At 29.5% G+C, this 26,169-nt stretch overlaps 1 protein-coding gene across 1 annotated transcript in view; it reads left to right on the forward strand.

The window, feature by feature from the left end:
- Positions 1–6,815: 6,815 nt before the first annotated feature.
- The window catches only part of LOC148307711 (uncharacterized), a 120,686-nt gene continuing 101,332 nt past the window's right edge, over positions 6,816–26,169 (forward strand). Inside the window, exon 1 of the mRNA XM_088262929.1 lies at positions 6,816–7,009. Within this exon, the coding sequence (XP_088119055.1) occupies positions 6,899–7,009 (111 nt within the window). The 5' untranslated portion in view covers positions 6,816–6,898. The remainder of the gene's footprint in view (positions 7,010–26,169) is intronic.

Consider the following 26,169-nt stretch of genomic DNA (forward strand, 5'->3'; position numbering starts at 1 on the left):
TATTTACAACATTTTGAGTGTGTCCAAATACTTGTTCACAAAATCTGGATTATCTCCAATTGCAGGAGTTATTTTCATATTATTTTTTGACATCTCATCAAAGATGAAGAAGAATATGGAAGTCTGGGCATTTACGGGGCTTACGACCGTCATAGGCTGGTTTGAGTGATCACTTTACACACGTGTAACATTCACCAATTCTACCCATTATTGACAACCACACTACTCAAATTCTTGGAAGTTCTATATTTATGAACCAATTTAGAAACCTTGTTCATGAATCACTAAAACTTCACTAGAGACATCTATTGGTGAGATGTAAAGAAGCTTTTTATTAAGCAGAAACTCTTATATTAGTATGTGAGATCCGAATCCCGGATTATAATCACACACATGAGAAACGCCAGAAAATACCATTTTCATTTTTATTATTAAGCTTATAATTTGACCAGATAATTTATTTACAACATTTTGAGTGTGTCCAAATACTTGTTCACAAAATCTGGATTATCTCCAATTACAGGAGTTATTTTCATATTATTTTTTGACATCTCATCAAAGATGAAGAAGAATATGGAAGTCTGGGCATTTACGGGGCTTACCTTTCAGGTACGTTAACTCTTCGAAATCCTGATATTGATAACATTTTTTGAATTCTTTTCATGTTACACAAGATGAAAAAATATTTGTACGAATATAACAAAGGAAGTTCAGTAATGCGGAAGAGCCGTGAACACATTCTACCAATTTCATATATCAAATTGCTACTTTTTAATATATTGTTTCACATGAATTAATACACTGATTCCATTTTTGCCTTCTTCGTCGATATTAATGGTTGGAAAACTATCTCCCGAGCCTCGATATAAATCTTAACAAGCACATTTACAGGACTACCACCCTCATTACAAGGGCCATATTGGCTTCGCAATATTGGGAACCACATACTCGCCTACGTGGAAATCAGGTCTGAAGTAACCGGACTCGATTGAACATTTCGATAATTTTTTAATTCGATCATTCGAGATTAATCAGTCAATTTCTACAAAATAAAATACATTTCCAGGTATGTACTTTATTTAGTTTGGGGTGGAAATTAAAAAAATCTTTATTTTGTTAAAAACGGGAGAATTATTTTAATTATTCACTGGTTATTTTAAGCCTGAATATGTAATTTTGCTTCATATTATGAGTTGTAATAAAATGGACATTAAATTCGAGAGAGAATATATTCGCCCATGTTATAAGAACTAAGCGAAAATTTTATAATCACTTGTAACAAAGAAATTCTGAACACGATATATGGTAAAAATTCTAAAGAACTATTATTTATTTGCGTATGAAAAAACAATTGAAAAGTGTTAAAATGTTACTAAAAGATGTTAATTTGTTATTCATCAATAAAGTTTATGAATTTTTTGTAAAGGTCAAGGCAATTTCGACATTTTCCGAGACTAAAATGGTAATCTAATATAGTTTTTTGTTTATAATTTTATTAATCTTTAATTGATTTGTGATCTCATATTGGTTTTCGACCCTTTCAAGCATTCATAAAAAAAAATATCCATTTTATTGAATCCGTGTTAAAAGTGACGAAACTTTCAAATGAAATGAACGAAAATACAGAGGATATGAAAAAAATAACATCAGTTAACTTTGAAAAATGTTTATTGTTAAAAAGTACATAAAAAATAACAAGTTTGTATTTGTATCGTTTTTTTACCTCTTTGGTATGAGTATGGCCATACCGTGCAACCAAGTGATCTTTTACCTTGGTAATTTCGACGTATAAGGGGCGATGCTTTCATTTCAGAATATATGGATTTATATGTATTTATGTAAAATTAATTGTGCTGCCGTCTATTTGATATTTTTAAAAATCCTCACTTCACTGCTCAATATACATTTTACTCACAAAATATCACCTGCTCGGAGGAAGGCACTAGAAAAAACGACGATTTTAAATAAAATGGTTCACCCGTATCAACGTATTTTTATGAACTTTTTATCCCTATAGTAATACTTATTATTTCTTTTAATAGAATATATGAGAGTAAAAATTGCAAGTTTGATAGAAATTCCTGCATATGTTAACAAAATATTAAATGCTGGTTTCAATAAAAATTGTGAATTGCTCTTAAAACGATTCTTGGCACTGTGACAATGTTGCACTCCACATTCGGTGTTCCAGTTTAGCGTCACATAAATATTTCCTGCTAAAAGCATCTGAACATTATGTTACTATGTGTCCTGGTACCTTCGAGATATTTATTTATAAAATATGTTATTAAAAACAATCGATCATTTAAAAAACACATCATTTTAAAATCGTTTGTTTGGCTCTGTAGTAAAGTGGTGTGCGCATTTGGATACCGTAATGGAGGTCCCAAGTTCAATTCTCACGGGGGTCAAAATGAAGTGATTTTCATTGTAATGTTATTACAGTAAAAATCTAAAAAAAAAAAAATATTTGGATGGTTGGTAAGACTTTGCTTCCTAAAAATAAGCCCACTATAATGTATATATATATATATATATATATATATATATATATATATATATATATATATATATATATATATATATATATATATATATATATATATATATATATATATATATATATATATGTGTATATATATATATATATATATATATATATATATATATATATATATATATATATATATATATATATATATATATATATATATATATATATATATATAAATATATATATATATATATATATATATTTATATATATATATATATATATATATATATATATATATATATATATATATATATATATATATATATATATATATATATATATATATATATATATATATATATATATATATATATATATATATATTTTGTATGTACATGAAGTTTGGTGATGTTTATGTTATATTTATTGACATCAACATTTGAACATATTCATAAGCAAGAATGTTGTCACACACATATACAAATATTAAACAACTGGTGTCACTCTCACTTGTATCTTGAACTTTTTCACAATGTCCACATTAATTCTTAGAAGTTTCATAGAAGTTTAAGTAAAGAGAGACCGAAATAGTTTTTAAAAATTATTTAAAAAAAAAAAACTTTTCTTTCTTCATACATAATTAACGATTCATTTCCGATTCACCCCTGTTGAGGATGCAATCAGTACGATACTTTATCTGTGTCACCCCAACTTCATTACTGATGCCGTATCTGTCGCGCGAAGCAATATAACTATTTTCTATCCGCATTAAAACCTACCTTCTACTGAGGTTCTTGGTCGGCACTTGGGATTTAAATGTGAGAAAAATAATACTGATTCTCTGATTACATTAAAATTATTCCGTTCGCCATTTTACTCAAAATTGAAGCAATAAAACATTTAAAAAAACTATAATAAGTAAGGAGAAGGATTATGGCGCTGTGAATTGGGACGAGAATTAAAACTTTTTTCTTGATTTATCAACTTCGTAATATAAATTATATCTTTCTTAAAGTTAGAATTTTTTTAAAATATTTTTTAAATAACGTATTCCTTTTTGAAATAACTAGATTCAGTTATAAATTATACTATGGATGATTTGATTAATTCATTTGTCACTTTGTGGTAAAATTTATTAATTTTTAGTTAAAATTTTACTCAGGAAATCTAATTATTTATTTTAAGAAATTCTATCTATTTGACACTTGTTTCGATCCGTTCCGCATTAAACGGTGTTTAAAAATTATGCAAAATGTATCGAAACACATAGATAGATTTTAAGAAAATGTAGTATTTACTTAGTAAAACTTAAATATTTAATATTTGATATTTCGGACCGATAATATTGTATTGACATATCGTAGTCAAACAGGAGAAAGTGACCAAGTGCATATTTTTAAAAAACCGTGATCATTAACTATTTGATATCTTACTAGCTTAATATTGCCCAGAAAAAATATATTGTAATATATTGTAATATATATAAATATAAGTATAATATATTGATTTAATAGATTTATATTATCCACTGACACTTCGTGATGGAATTGCATTTTTAATTTATTATTAGATTAAAACCAATGTTTTTAGCTTTTCCACTTTTTTATTTGACCAGCGACCGGGTTTCGTCGTTACCGACATCATCAGACTGGTGAGAGGCTATACAAATTGTTATGTTATATATAAAAGAAGGCAGGAGTTGATAACCATGATTTGATATAATTTTATGAGAAATTAATTTAATTTGAGTGAATTTAAGTATTGTATGATATTTAAAATATTTTTTAAAAAGGTTTTTTTTTGTATTGAAAGCACGATTTTATATAAAGTTATAATAGATTTGCATTTTTTAATAGATTTGATTTTATATAAAGTTATAATAAATTTGCATTTGCATTTAATTCATTTACAAAAAATGCAAATCTATTATAACTTTATATAAAATCGTGCTTTCAATACAAAAAAACCTTTATAAAAAATATTTTAAATATCATACAATACTTAAATTCACTCAAATTAAATTAATTTCTCATAAAATTATATCAAATCATGGTTATCAACTCCTGCCTTCTTTTATATATAACATAACAATTTGTATAGCCTCTCACCAGTCTGATGATGTCGGTAACGACGAAACCCGGTCGCTGGTCAAATAAAAAAGTGGAAAAGCTAAAAATATTGGTTTTAATCTAATAATATATTGATTTGTTTAAAATTACTAACTGCATTGATGTTTATTTTCTTGCGAAGAAAAAGTGACTCAAATGGGGCCTCCTGAACATTTTACCTTTTTATTAGTTGGTTACTTTCTCCTGTACGACTACGATATATGAACGAGCAGTAGAGTAGTCTGAATGTTTTTAGACGCATTTGAGTGACACGTCACACAAATATGTTTTTCAACGAAAACTACACAATAATATGTAAGTTTGTGTATATTTTCAGTTCTTATCAAAAAATAGAATTGATAACGTCTCGGTTTTACGTACAAAATGTTTGATAAGGTAATAAAACCAGCTGCCTCGTAAATATACAAATAGTGATGATAAAAATATCATTGTAGGTATCTCAAGGTTTCGAGATTTAAAAAAAAATCATGCATTGTAAATTCAAAAGAAAATCCAAAAAAATACCGGCAAATCTTTGAAACTTATAAAAACGTCATCAATTTTTTTAAACAGAAGTTTTTATTCTTCACTTCACTTTAAACTTTTATCCGCAACCCAATGGTGCATAGGACACTGCATCATATAAACAGTGTTATCTTGATCGTTAACACATGAAGGAAAGGTGATCAGCCCTCCTCTTCAGGTACCAGTCCAGGGTAGTATTGAATAAATATAAGAGTGAAAAAATCACCTATATTTTTTGACACCACCCTGGGAATCGAACCCGGGATCTCTAGAACGGTAGCCGAGCATGCTGACCCTTACGCTACGGAGGCAGGCGTTTTTATTAAGATTATGAAAAAAACTGCAATCAAGAAAATCTAGATCTTATAGAATTTATATATATTTTTTTAAAGTACAAATTCTTAGTAGTTTATAAAAAGACTGAGATTAATAACATGTGTAAAACGTATGCTTAAAATAAATCATCAATATCTTTTAAACGTAACTTTTAATTTAGTTTCTAAAAGAACATATGATTTATCTTTATATTAAGACAATCTCGGTTTATTTTAGATTTCTGTTTCTAAACAATTACAAATTATCTAATCGAACGGGCTGCCGAAATATTTTTAGTAAAAATATTAATATATTTAAAATTGCATTAAAACAGCATTAAATCAATACGACATTAACCTTTTCATTGATTATACGAAGCAATTTTTTGTTTTTAAATCTTTATGAGAGTTTTACAGAGTAAATTAAAAATAAAATATCGCTCATTCCTTTCAAGGACGTCATAAATAAAAATTCGACAATTTTCAGTTGTGCATGTTTTTGGAATGTCCAGAAAATGGACTATATCCCAGCAAAAGCGGCATATTTTTAACTTAATATTTACCCGCTACAGGGCAGGAAGTGTTGTTTTTGCATTTCGAAGAAAAGGTATTTTTTAATTTTTTTTTCAATAACCCAAATATTTTTCAAATGGAGAAAAAACTTTCAGGTTTTACCTAAAAAGATCTGTTGCACAGTTAAAAGTTCGAAAAGTGGCTTGATATTTATTTTTAATACATTGTATTGTATTTCTAAACTTAAAATACGTTCTCCTGAAAAATCAAGTTTTTTGATTTATGACGTTCTTGAAAGGAGTGAGCGATATAAGAAAAAAATAACACTTGCGTAGTAAACATACTGAAAACTTTAGTTTATAACAAACGACCTATTTAGAAAATCTTGGCTTATTTTATTTTTATTTTGCATGCGTAAACCATTTTCAACTTTGTGGTATGGTAATATACCTTATCATAAATACGAACCTTATTTTCTTCTTAAATATCTATCTCCATTTCGTATTTTTAAGTGGTATAACACATAGTGAACGATAAATGTTAAGGAGATTGTTATTATAATTATTTGAGTAGACATTTTGCAGACTGCAGCAATAAAAATACAATATTACAACAATTAGTATTGCTACCATCGATAATGAATACAATCATTAAGATTCATATAAAATGTTCAACCTGAAGGTAGAGACGTTGTGTAACAAATGCATTTTGATTGCGTTATTATCGTGTTTATATTTTATATTATACTATTCTCTCTTTAGTATTCGCTTCAAGCGGGAAAAGATAACATTACTAACGTGCTCGTGTAGTCATTACAAACCTTTCGTTTCGTTGAGGTAAGGAAGGCCCCAGTGAAATAGAAAAGCGTGTATTAATTGTTTAATTGTTCTGCGTACAACGGTGTATAGTGAACGAAGATTGATTTAAAGTCAAATTGCAGACATGCAAAGTCTTCTTAGGAAGACGGTTTCGTTTACAACTTCTACGTCGGAATTGTTCGGGAGAATTCATCTCGCCTCAAACAATGCGGTGAATTCTACGCAAGTGAGAACGGTGAGTACCTGCTTATTTATTAATACCTACCCGACTGCTGCCTATTGCCTACTTATTCAACTCCCAGTCATGATATTTAAGATTTATATATACTTCTGTATTCCTAAATTTCTACGACTCTTGTCAACATGATTTTACACTATCGCAAATTGGTACCCACATTGTTAAATTGTTTGAAATATCAACTAACTAACTTCCCATCACGCCGCTTCCTCGCAGGGGTAGGCAGAGAAAATAGAACGCCGTACCACTCTCTCTTTGCAAACAATCTTCGCCTCCTCCACATTCATGCATCTCCTCCTACATACCCGCCGATTAATTCGACTGCTGAACCGGCCGCTTTCAAGTATTTGACAAGGCATGTCAAATACTTGAAAGCGGCCGGTTTAGCAGTCGAAATAGCCAGGTGGTTATGCCAAGTATAACTTGATTTTCTTCTGCTTCTTTTTTCAACAACCATCGCCTTCTACATTTGTTTTACCATTCTTACCTCACTCATACGTTTCACACGTCCAAACCATCTCAACACAGCTTTCTTAATTTTTATCGACAATGCTTATCTCAGCCTTGCATTATTCCGTTATTTTATTGTTTATTTATTTGTTTAAATTTTTCTTCTTCTTCTTCTAACCCTTATCCGTACATAATGGTGCATAGGGCACTGCAAAGTATAGAAGCAGTTATTTTAATGGTTTATTATATGTCCGCCTCCATAGCGTAATGGTCAGCACGCTCGGCTACCGTACTGGAGGTCCCGGGTTCGATTCCGAGGGGGGGTCAAATAAATATAAGTGATTTTTTCACTCTTATATTAATTCAATATTACCTTGGAATGGTACCGGAAGCGAAGGGCTGATCATCTTTCCTTCAAGTGTTAACGATCGAGATAACACTGCGTTTATATGATGCAGTGCCCTATGCACCATTGGGGTGCGGATAAGGGTTTGATGAATTATATGAAGGAAAGGTGATCGTTAAATACATGAAGGAAAAGAAGTATTAATCCAGAATATTGTCCAAATATTACAGTGAAAATTCAATGAAATTTATTTAACCCCCTTGGAATCGAATCCTGGACCGTTGAAACCGAACGCACTAACTACTTATAGGTTTACTTTGCAGGTGAATGAATTGAAATAGTTGTAGAAATCTGGTAGAGCATGCGATTATTAGAGCTTTCTGATATCTTCCGATTATATGTATCAATACAATGAATTAATATCGGGTATTACTCTTCTAATTTATCCACTGATCAATAACAAAAACAATAACAAAACAAACTCATGTGAGTATTCTTGGTTTATCCGAAATATGTACATCGTCAATTTCAAAGGACCCACACACAGTATGTCAAATTATTGAAATAAATATTTAAATGCTCAATTGACTTATTGCCTCTTGATTTGCGGTCTTCGATAACGACAACGTTGATTGTACAATATGTAATATGTGTGTTGATGTGTATGATGTGTTGGTTTGCTGTTTTTTTTTGTGGTTCTAAATGTGAGGTATTTAGTTTCTTAGAAATTATGATATACCATAATTTGAATTTCGTCCAAATACCTTTCTGTTTCTTTAATATTGCGTAACGAATTGTGTTATTATAAAGAATGACTTTGTTATATGATATCAAAAATATTGCCCCGATAAAGAGACGGGTACGTTTCGAAAGCAGTAGACTAAAAAAAGTTTTAAAAGTAGTTTTTTATTTACTAATATTTTTGTTATAAAAGTTAAAAAATATATAAGTAAACCAGATTTATATAAATTAGCTAACTATCTCTCAGCATGTAATATCTAGTGAGATATTTAGCGACAACAAGTACTAAAATGTAAAAAAAAGGCATTGTTTATTTCTTTTGTACAATTTTCGTTAACATAATTAGCTTTAGCCTTGTATTTCTTTCTAACACCTTTAAAAAATATTGTTTGAGCAATTTTATATTTTTGAAACCACTCCTGAGAGTCTGAAAGAATTCCTTTGTGTAAAAATGAAACTCACTTTATGAACCAATCAATGTCTTTAATGTCGGCATTCTATCAAATTGAATTGAATTTACGTATTGCCAATATTTCTTAAAGATTTCTAAGAGAACTTAATTTTGGATAATATTTATCTTTCAATATTACATGTTGTGTATTATATTATTAAAATACTTTGTGTTTTAGATTCATTGTCTTATTAATTGACTATCCGGTATTTTTTCTCTGTTTATGTTTATTATAAAAATTAAAAATACATCTTTTTTAATTTAAGTTTTGTCATTAATTTCAATTATTTCTTAACATCTATTGTGACAAGTATTTTGAATCATCATTTTCAAACACCGTATGTGAATAATAATAATAAAACCCTTATCCGCACCCTAATGGTGCATAGGGCACTGCGTCATATAACGCAGTGTTATCTTGATAGTTTTTACACATGAAGGAAAGGTGATCAGCCCTCCGCTGATTATCTTTCCTTCATGTGTGTTACAGTGGAATATTACAGTGGAAAATCGCTTATACTTATTTGAACCCCCCTGGGAATCGAACCCGGGACCTACAGAACGGTAGCCGAGCGTGCTGACCATTACACTACGGAGGCAGACAAAATGTAAAGCTAAAACCGTATGTGAAGCTAAGTCAAAATTTTTGAGTTGTGTTTTTGGGATTTTGAAGGATGACAATATGACAATGACAAAGGTCTCCACTCTCTTGTCTATGTTCCTACTGATAAATAATAAAAATAAAAATAAATAAACACTTCCTACCCCCTCTTTATACTTCAACATCCTAAGGACACAACTCTCAAATTTAAACTTTGCTACACATAACGCATTTAAAAATGATGCAGAATGCATAGAAACAGGTGTCGCAATAGATTTTAAGAAATAGAAGTGATATTAACAAGTTAAACTTAAATTTAAGTGAAATTTATTTACCACAATGTGACTGCCGAATCGAATAATAAAAATAAATAAATTGTAATACCATATTAGCAAATAATAAACTGTCAAAGTAAACTATTAATAAAGCTTATTTATTTTTTTACAAAAATGTTAATAAAATTAGTATATAACCACTCACCGAAATTTTTACGTCTACCGGTTTCGAGACGTACCCGTCTCTTCGTCAGGACAATTACTAACACAGCATGCAAACAATACTACCCTTCACCACCATAGCACCATTTACACACTCAAAACTACACAAAATGTCTTACACATACGATTTTTGGTCGACCGGAAGACCAACATGCACTCGCATGTGTTAGACATTTTGTGTAGTTTTGAGTGTGTAAATGGTGCTATGGTGGTGAAGGGTAGTATTGTTTGCATGCTGTGTTAGTGATTGTCCTGACGAAGTGACGGGTACGTCTCGAAACCGGTAGACGTAAAAATCTCGGTGAGTGGTTATATACTAATTTTAATAACATTTTTGTAAAAAATAAATAAGTAAAAATGACTAACCACAAAGTAAATGCTTTAAATAATAATAATATTGAGAATATTAATAAAGCATTTAAACTAATCCTTCAATTCAAATATAAAACGTAAATTTCAGAACTTCATTTCATTGTGTGAACGTGCAAATATGTCAAGTATACGTCTGTATGTATATCAATTCAAATAATTAAATTAGTATGAACGAGAATATCTGGATTTCAGATAAATACATTTCCTTTCCTGTCTGTTGGCGAATCATCAGATGGTAGGTAGAACGACCCCTGACCGTAAAGTTTTCCAATTATTAATGTTCTGATAAATATTTGCACACCTCGGCACAACACTTTAAGGTAATTTGTGATAATGTTTCACGAGTCTAGACTTGATTAAAATAGCAGTGCGAGGGCGACTTTAGTGAAACATGGTCAACGTAGTTAATTTTCTTGACGTTTTTTATCCAGTAATAAATAACTCTAGATTTTTCTGAGTTCCTGGTGTTTTCGAGTGAATTTTATAACCAGTTTCATAACAATTTTATAACCAAATCAACACTTCATTTATTTGGCAGTAATTTTGGAATGCATTTAAACTATTTTCCGCGTACACTCAACCTTATTTTAATATTTTACCATTTATGTGACAAGTTTTTTAATACAACATTTTGAGTGTGTCCAAATACTTGTTCACAAAATCTGGATTATCTCCAATTATAGGAGTTATTTTCATATTTTCTTTTGACATCTCATCAAAGATGAAATGTTGTAAACAAATTATCTGGTCAAATTATAAGCTTAAATAATAAAAATGAACATGGTATTTTCTGGCGTTTCTCATGTGTGTGATTATAATCCAGGATTCGGACCTCACATACTAATATAAGAGTTTCTGCTTGGTAAAAAGCTTCTTAACATCTCACCAATAGATGTCTCTAGTGAAGTTCTAGTGATTCAAGAACAAGGTTTCTAAATTGGTTCATATATATAGAACTTCCAAGAATTTGAGTAGTGTGGTTGTCAATAATGGGTAGAATTGGTGAATGTTACACGTGTGTAAAGTGATCACTTAAACCAGCCTATGACGGTCGTCAGCCCCGTAAATGCCCAGACTTCCATATTCTTCTTCATCTTTGATGAGATGTCAAAAGATAATACAAGTTTTTTAATGTTGACAACATGTTGACAACGTCAATCTCCAAAAGAACGTAATTGTAGGGCTACTTTTTAACAATATTAGTATTAATTATTATATTATCAGAAAATTGAATGGTGTCTCAACTTTATATGGAACATCTATCATTCTTCTTTGCACGAAAGACAATGAAAGTCTGAGCATTTCACGTCCTGGCATTTGGTTGGCTGTGTAAAGTGATCACTTAAACCAGCCTATGACGGTCGTCAGCCCCGTAAATGCCCAGACTTCCATATTCTTCTTCATCTTTGATGAGATGTTAAAACATAATAAGTATTTATTTAGCATACTCGGTTCCAATTATGTAAATATGAATCATAATAACGTAAAAAAATCTATAAAAAATATGGCCTTTCTATTTCCAAAATTTTCTTCATACATAAACATAAATCATCTAATGGTATTATATTTATAATTTACTGACGAGACAAAATAGCAATTATATCAAATAAATATTGAGAAAATTCAATTATGGTACTGAATTTTACTTTGAATAAACAAAGGTTTTTTTCGTATCTATTTTTATTTCACGCGTATTCAAGTTTTCGATGTCGCGAAAATGTAATGAAAATGTAACGAAATTCGTGTATTTTTTCAGTAAAAATCTAGGTCACCGTTTACACGACATTTACAACGCTTCATATCTTACTTCCTGCAATACATTATAATTAAACTTTTACACACATAATCCATTTACTTGAATCTGAGTTAAAATCATGATATGGCACACATTTCTATATTTAGTAGCATAAGATTCAATGGTTTAATTTTTTTTAACATCTCAACAAAGATGAAGAAGAATATGGAAGTCTGGGTATTTACAGGGCTTATAATATGTAATTAATGTTTTACTTAGTAAATACCACTATTATCTAGAAATAGTGGTATTTACTAAGTAAAACATTAATTAAAAATGGATAGATTTTACCACAAAGTGACTGCCGAATCAATTAATGAACTTATAATATGTATGTCATAGGCTGATTAAATGATTATTTTACACTTTGGATTTCCTACATATGTATATCATCAATCTCAAGACACTTTATGTATGAATTTACTGGAACCATCTATGGTTGGTTTCAGAAAGCTTTTATTTAGCAGAGACCTTCTTATTTTGATGTTCGCAAGAAAATATTTTTAATGTATCCAAATAATTGTTCAAATATGTTGAATTTCGATCTACTTTTTTTGAACCAAGACTTTAATATATATATATATATATATATATATATATATATATATATATATATATATATATATATATATATATATATATATATATATATATATATATATATATATATATATATATATATATATATATATATATATATATATATATATATATATATATATATATATATATATATATATATATATATGTGTGTGTGTGTATATATTTCAAGAAAAAAAGAGATTATTGATATAGTAAAGTATGTAACATATACCCTTCTACCATTTATCGAGGTACGCAATCGGTTAGTTTTAAAAAGTTCACAAGGAGACAAAAATTCAAAAATGTACAAAAAGACAAAAAACACATTATCGGTGAAACTTCAAAGACATCTATGGTTGAAAAAAGTAAGTTTTTTTTAAGAATGTTGCAACTTATCTGAAACAATATTTATGTCATTTTATAAATGGAATTATGTAAGTTGTATTAACGTTCACATCTCTTCAATTATCTAAACATTTATTGAAATATTGTATTTATTCTTGCAAAATATCCTCAATAATTATTTAAGCGCGTTTTCTTACAGGCTTGAATAAAAATATGTCAGTCGCAAGATCTTGTGCGTATTTCATTGTTTTGGACAGTAAATTTACTATTTCATTATTACTTACCAAGTCGAGCAAAAAATAGTAGGTGCTACGGACACGTTGTCACTGCCATCCCCAACCCGGATACATATCAATCCCTTGTACCTATTTCCACCCTAGTTGGGAAATTCGGGAAATTGTTTTCGTATTAAGGGTAGCGTATAAAACTGCTTTCAACAAATCCGCTGTAGTTTTGACAGCGACGTTTTTTGAGGAAGAGCCAAGTTGTGAGTAGCGTTAAATTTATTGTAAATACTGATTATAACATGTCCAGTAATTAATTATATTAAATGTTTTTGTATATATACAAATTACACTAAGGAGGTGGACTCGGCTACCGTTCTGGAGGTCCCGGGTTCGATTCCCAAGGGGGGTAAAATAAATATATGTGATTTTTTCACTGTAATATTTATTCAATATTATTACCCTGGACTGGTACCTGAAGCTGAGGGCTGATCAACTTTCCTTCATGTGTAAACGATCAAGATAACAATTCGTTTATATGACGCAGTGCCCTATGCATCATTGGGGTGCGGTTAATGGTTTTATTAATTTATATACATACAAATAAATATATGAAATTATCACTTTGAACAATTATATAACGTTTACCATTCTTTATTATATTATACCATTCTACCCATTATTGAACATCCAAATCGCATTAATTATTGAAAGATATTATACTCGTATGTTCGCAGCTGTTGGATTTCTTTATTTTGTTGGTTATAATTTTGATATTTTTAGACTATTGGCTCTTGGTGACCCCTTCGATTGAGAATTTATGAAGTATATAGCTTTCTGTACTTTTGTTGTTGTTAAAACGACGTATAATATCGTGAGAGATAACTATTTGTATAAATTATTTTAGATTGAATTGAGGTAAGCAGAATATGAAAAAAAGTAAAATCACATACGTAACAAGGTAAAAAGTCATTCAATGGTTTCGTATTATATATATATTTGTATTTTAAGAATGTTTATCATGAACAGAAAAATTCTAGCAAATTTTCGGCGACACATACTTGAATAGGTACTCAGATATGTAAATAATTCCAATGCAAATATGGTACATTTACATATGTACTCATATGTAAAATGATTTATTTATTTATTTGAGGGTTGCTTAAATTTGTCCCAACACCTCAGAGCAGGTAGCCGTTATTGGCAGTGTTGTTCCGACTTGTCACGATAACCGAGAAAAAATAACGATCCTAAAAGTTCATAAGAACAGGGACCATGAATTCTCATATTCTCCCTGGAGGAGAATTTTCAGTCATAAAAATCGCAGAAATTTCAAGGCTAATCTCTCCCTCTCCTTAGATTTTGGGAACTCACACCCTTCCTTTTACAAAGCCAGCCCGCTAATCCGAAGTCTCCCTTATCCGAAACGCACAATACTGCGAACGATCTCGGGGCTCTGATGTTGGTAAGCACTTTAACCATATCTGCTCCCTATGTGGAATATATAGAGTCCACAAACTGTCTTCTGATGTTTTTGTCGACTACCAGCTTCCTTGCATCCTGCCAAGTCAGGTCCGCGTCTCAAAGTTAAGACGAGAGCTGCCGACAAATTGTCAGTAGTGGTTGTCATGGGCGGCGCGAACTTGATGCCTTATAAAAGAGGCAAGCTTGATAAAAACTCTCGGGAGGCATGCGGAGTACATGACCTAGCCAACTGTATCGCCTTTTTCTTTACGATAGTTGTGACCAACAATTTCTGCGTCCTACGCCTTATCTCTTCATTCCTCATATAGCCATCAATTGAGCTGGAAAAGTCTTCCAGAATACTCAGGAATCAATGGTTTTGAGACGAATTCGTGATTAAGTCCTTGGACATCAGTAAGATTCTTAGGTTCTAAAGAAAATATTTTTTCCTCATATTATTCATTCAAGACCTAAATAAAAATGAAAATAAAGAGCATTTTTGTTTTTCAATTTGTGTTTTTTCGTTGGGTTATCATAGTCGTGCGATTGTTTGGATTGGCTCTAATAGTATTCTTTTTTGACACCTCATCAAAGATGAAGAAGAATATGAAAGTTTGGCATTTACGAGGCTGATGACCGTCATAGGGTAGTTTAAGTGATCACTTTACACACGTGTAACTTTCACCAATTCCACCCATTACTGACAACCAAGTAAGTGCAATAGTTTATTTAATATTAACGAAGTAATTTTTCCAATAAATTATACAAATACCAAGTATACGAGTCTCAGATTTTCAATTTTAATATTTTCTTTTATTAATTATAATATTACGTTATTGAATAACAGGTGGTGTCTTAGCTCAAAGCAATATATGTTCTGAACGTCTAACACAGGTGTCACGTGGTGTTAAACCCCTTTATTTGGGTGCTGTTTTAAAAAAAACTTTTTGGGTAACCTTATTATTTCTGAGCGGTTCGTGGATTTGAGTGTTTATTTTTTACGCAGCTGCCATATTTGAGGGATTCAATTCTCCCAAGAATACCATACATATGTATCAAGTATGTTTACTCTCCTCTTCAGCTGAGATGTAAAAGCAGCCTCTGGGAAATGAGACATAGTACGTTATACGTAGTTTTCCGCATGAAAACATTATTGTAACTATATACTTTGTTTTATAACACATTGCATATGCAGGTAAAACGTGAGAATTTACGATGAAAAAAAATCATATTAATACTCCCATACACCAGTATCAAATGTAGATATATATTTTACTCGAATACAGCTTAGTAGGATTGAAAAGAATGAAACACGCTTTATGTTTAAGTTAGCCCCAAAAGTGCAGTAATGTATAGTTATCTTGTGTGAAGCTTTATTATAACGGCCAAATTATAAGCTTCATTAAAATTGAAATTCACGTTTTCAGGTATCTCCCAGTATGCAAATTATTTCGGGAAGAATTTTGCATTAATTTAAAAAGAAAAATACACAAAAAGGTCATTGCTCAATAAAATTTAAAACAGAATGAATGTTGAAGTACACTTTGTATTTAAAGTGGTAGCTTGTCCTGGTCGTGAAAATTTTGCGCTTAATTGATCAGAGAAACTTGTTAAAAAATTCACAAACACTCTCGCTCTCACACACACGCACACATACACACACACACACACACACGCACATACGCACACACACACATACACACACATACACATACATACACACACATTCACACACGCACCCACGCACGCACACACATGCACACACACACATACACATGTATATGTAATAAATCAATGTAAAAGTAAACACTACATCAATCCAATTTGTGATGATTCAATGATTCATGCTCCGTTTGAATTTTACTTTTTAAGTTTAACTAAACGTGTTTCGTGTGTACAGATTATTACATTGTGGTTCACGAATTCAAATTCTGAGACAACAAAAAAAAAACAATTTCACCGTAATATTCGTGATGTTTTCGTAAACCTATTCTATTATTTTATTTTGCGTCTACATATTACACTCGCTTCCCTTAGTAATACCCGTTAAGAGTACGTGTGTTTCCTTTATATTATTATATTTCCTTATGAATGTACAAGGGCGAAAGTAACATAGGAAAATCGTCACATTAAAACAATTTTCAAGCGAAAACGGTGTTAAATGGGAATAAAGAGAAATACCACTGAAAAGCCAGGTTACGACTTACGACAGATATTTCTATATTCAACATTAAATTCATGTTTCCACGTTACTAATACGAATAATAATATTGAAATAATTCTTTAAAATTTGTTCCAATTGTTTATTAAAAAAAATCAAGAGATTTAAAACAATTAAATCCCTTGATTCAATTAATACAATTTAAAAAAAATTCGCTATTATTGGCACAGGGATACAGGATGAATTCCCAATATTCTTTACGCAAACTGTTGAATAACCAAATGTCCGAATGTTCAATTGCCCGATTGTTTTATATGTTCAAAGATAATTCAAGTTTTTTTTTATTCAAAGTGTAATCGTGATACGTTTGAAGCTTTAATCTTTTCTGTAAATTACCATTTTATTTAAATATTTCGATATATGTAAGTGATTTACTTTTCAAATACTTTTTTAATGCATTTCAGAAGTTGGCCCATACACTTTTACAGAATGTAAATGTACAAATTGTTATTACATGCATTTATTCAGGTATGGATTACAAATCTAATGACGTAATTACGTTCTCAATTAGTATACAACGAAGTAATTATAGTATATTACTTGTAAAACTTTAGTTTTTGTACTTGTAACAGTTACTAAAGAATTGACCTCAAAAGTTTACACTGACAATTTGTGTTTTTTTTTGTATAATTCTAATATAAAATGGTTTAAATGCACATATCAATGCAGCGATATCAACCAAGCTATCAGGTTAACGGTTTAACTTTCAGGATTTCACGAAAATTTCAGTTAGGTTTATTCACGGAGTCATCAATCTCGTCTGTCAATGCTAAATATGTTCTTCGCTGGAGGGCAAAAAGTTTCGACATGGTGTGACTCTGTTTATTTAAGTTTCTTTAACCCAGGAAAATGTCAATAGAAAAAGTTTTGAACTAACCCTATTAAGAAAGTACACTAGACCGTTAATGTCGATCAAAGGTTAACGTATTTCTATTTATACTTTTATTTCTTTCGGAGAAGAATAATTTATCAATGAAAAAGTGTATAGGGTTTTACAATGAGTAACTACGTCATTTTCAGGGACAAAAAATATACAAAATAGGACATTAACTGATCATAAAAAAAAATAAAAAATAAAAAAAAATAAACATTTTTTTTACCGATAATCTACCGTTTACCCTTAAATAAATCGCTCACTCCTTTCAAGAACGTCATAAATCAAAAATCGTCAATTTTCAGTTGTGCACGTTTTCGGAATGCCCAGAAAATTTAATATATCCCAGCAAAAGAGGCATATTTTTAACTTAATATTTACCCGCTACAGGGCAGAAAGTGTTGTTTTTGTATTTTGAAGAAAAGGTATTGTTTAATTATTTTTTTAAATATACTAGTTATTTTTCAAATGGAGAAAAAACCTTCAAGTTTAATCTTAAAAAAATCTGTTGCACAGTAAAAAGTTCAATACGTGGCTTTATATTTATTTTTAATACATTGTATTATATTTTTAAACTTTAAAAACGTTCTCCTGAAAAATCTAGTTTTTTGATTTATGACGTTCTTGAAAGGAGTGAGCAAAATGTCATAACGAAGAGAAAGACAGATTTGTGAACTAGTATTTTGACACAAAATGTTAACACTCATATCCTTTTCATATGCTTACTATCTCTTCACAAAATTACATGGGTATGTAATCTTTGAGTATAGTAAAGCATTTTACGTTGTTAAAACAGAAATGCGGTCGCCATAAAGACTCGTAACTTCTAGGTTTATAACGCAAGCTTTACTATCTATTTTACGCCAATTTACACACGTATTTTTACGCTCTCTCATTCCCGACCACGTTTGTTTTAGCATGAAAGTACACGGTATCGTCGATATAAGCCATATGCTACATATTGACCCATATTGCATTATAGTTTTTTTTTGACAATTTTCTTATTTATAAATAAATGTTTTTAATCCTTGGTGACAAATGTGCTCTTTTAAATGTACAAGTACCTACACATATGCAAGGATAAAAGTTCGGAATGTATAAGAAAGGTAATTATTATTTATATATTTATTTACAGTTCATAATAATTTGTTTATTTTTTTTGTTAAAAACTATTTTAGTCGAGCCAAAACACCTAAAATTAATAAATTTCCAAATGTCATTAACTTACTTTTATTTCATTTGAAAAGAAATCTGCGTTAAAATTTTAATTAAAGGCAGGTAAAAAATAATAAAATAATTGTATTTCTTAAATAATTTTTCAAAAGCTTCTTCATTTTCTAATTATTATCTGTACCTAATAGTGCATAAAACGCTGCGTTGTATCGATGTAGTGTTATCTTAATTATTAATTGCAAGAAAGAAATGTGATGAGTCTGCGGTTCTTGAACCGGTCAGGGTAAATAAAATAAATATGAGAGTCAATGAAAAACAATTTTATATTTATTTCGACCTCCGTGGGAGTTGAACCCGGTACCCCCAAAACAATAGCCAACTCGGTTGGCTATTCTGTCCGTCCCCGTACCACTTTACCATGGGGACGGACAGAATCAGGCAAATAAATAAATTGTGGTACGGTATGTTAATAAAATCGCATTGTAAAAAGTGGTAAACAAGATTTATTATTTGCATTTTTTTGACATCACAACACAGATGTGTGAATTATCAACAGACAGTCAAAATGTTGTTTCTTAATTTGTTAAAATATATATTTTTTAAATTACAATATTTATTTTAAAAAAACTTTGAGCTTCGGTTACTATTTGCCTTGCTAGGGGGTTTCAGGCTTCAGGATTCAGACTCAAAGGTTCACGACTCTAGAATGATGTTATGATCCTTAAATTTATCATTCTTACAATAAAACGTAAAAAAACACTTGTAATTACTACTTATTAAAGCTGATTTAATTAAAAGATATGCGAAAATTTATCAACAGTTAATACGCAGTTCGCCTAGTACGATGTCAGAGGCATTATATAAATAGATTAAATATATTTAAGTATGGTATTAGACACGTATTCAAAACCACGTGCATTCAGAATATACAAGACACATATATGCAATGTTAAGCAAACACGGTGTACTCGATATGTATGCTTAACGTTGCAACCGACTAATATTATTATACCCACGTTACGAGCGGGTAAAATCCAGCCTGAAAAGAAAATTTCACCAAGCTATTGAACCGGAATCGATGCAGTTACTCGTACATGTTTTGGTGAAAAATAACTGGCCTGAAATTTAATCATAAATTCTCTTTTTAACAGCTTATAATGACGCCTTGAAACGATGTTTCATTTTGATAACCCTCTGTAACATGAAGCTTCAACAATCATCAGTTTCTTGCGCCAAATATTAATCACAAAACTGAGTAGATTTAAAAAAATGCCATAATTATTTTTTCATTAGTTAAAAATATGTTGTCATAATTATTTGTCCATTTTAACAAACGATATTGATTACAATCAAACGCCCTTTACAACTAAAGTTTAATGTAATTCAAAATGCAAAGTGAAAATGTATTACGGGAGTGACAGTAGGCCGTTGTCACTTTTAATGGACTTTTGTAATTAAACATAGAAATGAACATTTAACTCTTAACGTTATATTTACAATCTTGTTTTAAATATCACGGTTAGGGAAATTCTGCGCTGAATTTGTCGTTCAAATAAATTTGAATTTTTTACAAAACTTATATGGAAAAGTATGTAGAATCGTTTTTAAACTTTCCAAAACTACCATTATAAGTGAGATATAAAATTATGTGCACAAGTTAAACAAGTTTGGAAATTCATACTATCAACTCGTATAAAATTGATGTTATATATTTTGAAGAACTTTTGTATAAGATGTGTAACTTGTAAAGTAGTTTTGTATAACTATTGAAAGTTTTAGACTTTTAAGAATATATCCGATGCACGAAATATGTCGGAAATGTTTGTCTCATTATTTAATAAAATTTATACAGCAATGAATAGAATTTTAGAATTCATTGAAACATATTTTTTTATTAACCTAAATTGAAAATCAATCAAAGTTTTTCTGAAAATCTATTGGTGAATTTACCAGGTAATTAATACAAAGGGGCCAGAAACGCTTTATTTTTTTTAGATAATATTTTCGTTTCTAGGAAAAACATCAATAAGATTTGTAAATTCGGATTAAAAGATATTTATTTTTGATGGTAATTCACGTTAAAAATTTTTAGTAAGTTTAAAAAGGAAAGAAAAAAATACTCTTTTAACGTAATTTCGAAAATACATATACTTTTAAAAATATCAATGTAGATGGTTCATGAAAGTCTGTTACTGAAAAAAAAGGTTTTATCTTAATAAATCACTATAAGCAAAAAATAAAAATAATAAAAAAGATTAATGATTATAAACGCAATTTATTTCTGTTTTTAATTTGTCCAAAATGGGAAAAGTTTTTTCGTTTTATTGCCTATAATCCATAGAATAAAAAGTTTCTTGTGTTTTGTCCCGCTTCACTCTTTGGTAATTTTTTTTTAGTAAATTACAAGGACATCGACAATTTTATGGTTTAATTAAGTTTCATGGTTAAGGTAATTGGTCGTTTCGTGTAAATTAAAATTTTATGAGCACAACCATTTAATACTTTAAGGTATATGTTAGTAACTTAATCTGAAAAAACAAAGGGTTACATTTTATTTTTAATCGACAGACTAATACGATTTTGTCCACCTCCGTAGTGTAATGGTCAGCACACTCGGCTACCGTTCTGGAGGTCCCGGGTTCAATTCCCAGGAGGGTCAAATATTTATCTAAGTGATTTTTTCACTGTAATATTCATTCAATATTACCCTGGACTGGTACCTGAAGCGGACGCCTGATCACATTTCTTTCATATGTTAACGATCAAGATAACACTGCGTTTAAACGACACAGTGCCCTATGCACCATTGGGGTGCGGATAGGGGGTTTATATAATTCGATCGAGTTAAAAATATATTACGCCTTTTTTTAAAATTGAGTTTTATTTTTTATTTCCGAAAATTAATATTTATTGATTCAGCAGTCACTTTGTGGTAATATTTAGCAAATTTTTAACTTCAATTTTACTTTTAACATTAATTAAAAATGGATAAGTATATTAGTTTTTAAATAAAACAATTTCTAAAATATTTTATAATACGTATTTTAATGCATTTAGCATCATTGTATATGAAGCTCAATTTAAATGTTAGGGTTGATTCCTATGGATGAAGATGGGTTGAAGCTGTTTCTTATTTTTTTATCGATGGGAATAAATGAAAAGATGGTCAGAAAAAAGAAACAGAATTTATTCGATTGCTACATTTTGAAACAACAGAAAAATTTAATAAGTAATAAAAAAAATAAAACAATAATAACAAAAATAAAATAAAATGAGCCCCTTGTAAAAGGAGCCTATATTCCTTTTTTTTAAAAAAAAAACTTTTTATCTTCAACGCCCCAAGGGCATAACTCTAATTAAAGTAAGCTTCACCTTTAGTGTTTAATAATGCTGAATGTATCTAAATACTTGTCATAACAGATTTTTTTTTAAATCATGGTATTTTTTACTGAAGGTTTTTGCTTCATTGAAGCAAAAATTTTCAATAAATTCTTGATTTCTCTATCCCTGAATTTCTACGCCACCTGACGCATATTTTGGTTCTCTGAGTAAATCATGTATAGTACACGTCAATGTGGAAAAATAAATAAGTGAAGACCTACATACATCCGTCGCATGGCGAAATTTGGTTTCGCTTTTTTGCTTTATGAATTCATCATGGTCCCTTTGATGTCGAACTGAGAACTCGAGTCAAAGCGGTACGGCGGGCTGGATAACGCCATTTGCAAAACCGAATCTAAATATGTTTGCTTATGATAACAAAACGAAACTACAGGAAAATCAGTCAACCATCAAACTAGAAAAGCGACTTCCTTATTTTTAATACAAACCAGTTTTTTGCCAAAAAAGAAAAATGGCAACACGTTATCCATCTTATTGTTTTCTACTTACATATACTTGAATTTTTTGGATGTGTTTTGATTTTCCTGGGATTCTTTGGGATTTATTCTGATTTATTATATTTTTTCATAAATAACTATTTACATATATTTACTACTACTACTTATGACCTAATCTCCATCCAATGGTACATAGGACTCTGCATCAAATCGATATAATGTTAAGTTGATTATTAATTAATTGAAGGCATTCAGAGTAGTATAAAATAATAAAAAGAATGAAAAAAACACTTCATTATTAATTTTAACCCTCCTGAGAATCAAACTCGGTACTTTCAGCATGGTATCTAAACACGCTTACTACTACACTATGGAGATTTTACACACACACACATATATATAAACGAAAATCATATATTATTTTTTAAATAAATTTTACGAGTATACGCCTGGTTGGGGGCTATCTCACTAGAATCCTTCCATAAATGCATGTAAATATATATATCAATAATGTATATGAGAATAGTAACATATAACTTCCATTAAATTTAAATACAGGAAAAGGTACAAAGAAAGGATGGACTAGGGAATTTAGAGATGAAGGTGGATTACAGGAAAATATATAAAGGCACATGCAAATTTGATATTTGAATAACGCATGAAAAGAACAAGAAAAGTTATGTTAATCATAATTTGGTTACGTACATACCTTGAATTCAAGTTATGATTAAAAAATATTATTTCGCAAATGAAAAAAAATCTCAAAATGTTTTCTTAATATTTTCAACATAATACAAGCGTATCATTTTTCTATTGTAATGATATATGATATTGATCTCATTATGAACTGATGCGTGTAGATTAACATAAATGCATATTATGTTATAAATATATTTTAGTACACAAGTATTATGTCAAATGAGTGTAGAGTATTATTTTTATTAGATTTGAAACGTATTCAGATGAAAAATTTATTCATAAATTTTAATGATGAAAGCAGATTGAATGTGTTTTTTATGTAAATCGGAAAACAATAACAAAAACATGTTGTTATAAGTTTATTTAAAAATAAATTAAATAAAGTCTTTCAATAAAATCACGAGACCATTAATGAAATGAATATAATCAAATAAATAAATCAAACCTGCCACAGTTATTGTTATTTTCCCTTTGAGCTTTTAATTACACAGCTTTGTATCCCTTAAAATTGTGCCTGACGCTTGGTTCGAACGTTCGCTACAGGTAGTGACCGTATCCGGGGTCTACGAAACCCCAACGAAAGCTCTGCCGTAGTACTACCTATAGCCTGTAGAGTGTACTTGTTGGCTACTACGATGCGTCAGTCTTTTGGCATACCGCGCTATCGGCACACGTACCGCTACGGTATCCCGCTACGCCGGCTAAACTTAACGTAAATAAAATTCCAATTTCGTCAATTTACTAAAGTTCAATAAAATTATTTTATTTTATCACAAATATTCGTGGTGTTTGAAAAACATAATATTACTTTGTTAATATCGTATAAAATATGTATCAGGTATGTATATTAAATGATCTAATCAGTCAATTGTGACGGTTTGTTTGAATTATGTCATAATAATGGATTAATGCACACAAAAGCTTCCTTAATTCGATTGAAAGTTCTTTTATTAAACACATTTATTAAATGAAATATTAGCTTTGTCTAAATAAATTTTTCAAGAATCAACTTTTTGTAATTGTGGGGTAAAATTATAAATAATCAAATAAAGAAGTATAAAATGATTTTTTGTTACTAAAGTGATTCATAAATTTATTTTTTAAATTACTTTGATATTTAATATATTCACCTTAATCCACTTAAATGTTTTTGAAATATTACTGAAAACAAATTGAAGATAGTTTTACAGTTTGAAAATCAAATACAATCACTGTTTCAGAAATAAAACAGAATCATACATTTATAAAGACAGTTAAATATATTGTCAAACAGTTTAGTTTTAAATTAAATTATATTGTGTATTTATGTAAAACATAAATAAAAAAAAACCTCAAATGTCCTCCCACTTAAAAAACTCACATTTTATAGAATAAATCCATTATCCAAAAACATTTATGATACATTTTGTTATTAATCATCCTTTTAAAAAAGTTAATTAAAAACATTTTTTTAAATTCCTGACAATTTTTTCCAGATTTCTTAGAGAAAGAAAAATCTGTCGCATTAATTGTATAAACAATTTTGAAAAATTTATTTCATAATTCAATTGAAACTAATTGATTTTAAATTGATTTTCTATTAGAATATACAAATAGCTGTCATTAAAAGTCATTATTTAGATCATTTTCTAAATGTATTAAAAAACTTTTACATTTTTCACAAACATAATAATAAAATATAAATGTGCAATAAATAAAAATTTATTTTTTATATTCAATAACATTTTACTAAAACGTAAATTTTCAATTGACTGTAAACAATAAAATACTACAAACAAAATAAGCCAGTCTCTAGAAAAAATCTAAACACAGTTATTTTTTTTTTAAATTAAACTTTACATATTTTTAAAAGTTTACAATTTTTACAGCATTAAAAATATTTTGTTTTGAAAAATAACACATTAACTTCTGTTTTTAAAACGATTCGTACTGAAATCATTAGCTGTAATAACGTAAAGGTAATTTTAAAAATCAAATGAAATTTTTACAATTCGGCAATAAAAAATATTTCCCCAATTGCCGATCACAATTTTATCTGTTGAATTACAGTAAGTTTCCAGGTCAGTAAATCATTTTCTTAAAATTTTGCCTTTAGATTGTTCGAACCGTGCACGTTAATTAATTTCAAATCGTTTTCCTTTCCCTAACGTTTTACCAGAGTTCTCCTTTGGTAATTGTGCGCTTCTATTTCCCGGATCCGTTATTCCATCAATCAGTAGATAAGACGGATCTTCTCCTTTTCTTAATCGCTTGTTATGTGCTTGCTTTTTGCCCATACTTGGCCGAGGGAAATAAATCACAGTTTTAAAATTATAATAGCAGCGATAAAATATTTTTCTGTAGATGATGAAAAGCCTCCTGAGGCTTTTTATGTGACTGAAAAACAAAATTAAAATTTTATAAATTTTAATTTTGTTTTTCACTTCAAGATATTGATATCTCAACATAGCTGAAGAAGAATTTAGAAGTTTGGGCATTTACAA

Source organism: Brachycentrus maculatus, unplaced genomic scaffold, assembly GCF_059751285.1.
Source record: "Brachycentrus maculatus isolate JH-2025_06_01 unplaced genomic scaffold, ASM5975128v1 h1tg000193l, whole genome shotgun sequence".
In the NCBI taxonomy this organism is placed as follows: domain Eukaryota; kingdom Metazoa; phylum Arthropoda; class Insecta; order Trichoptera; family Brachycentridae; genus Brachycentrus; species Brachycentrus maculatus.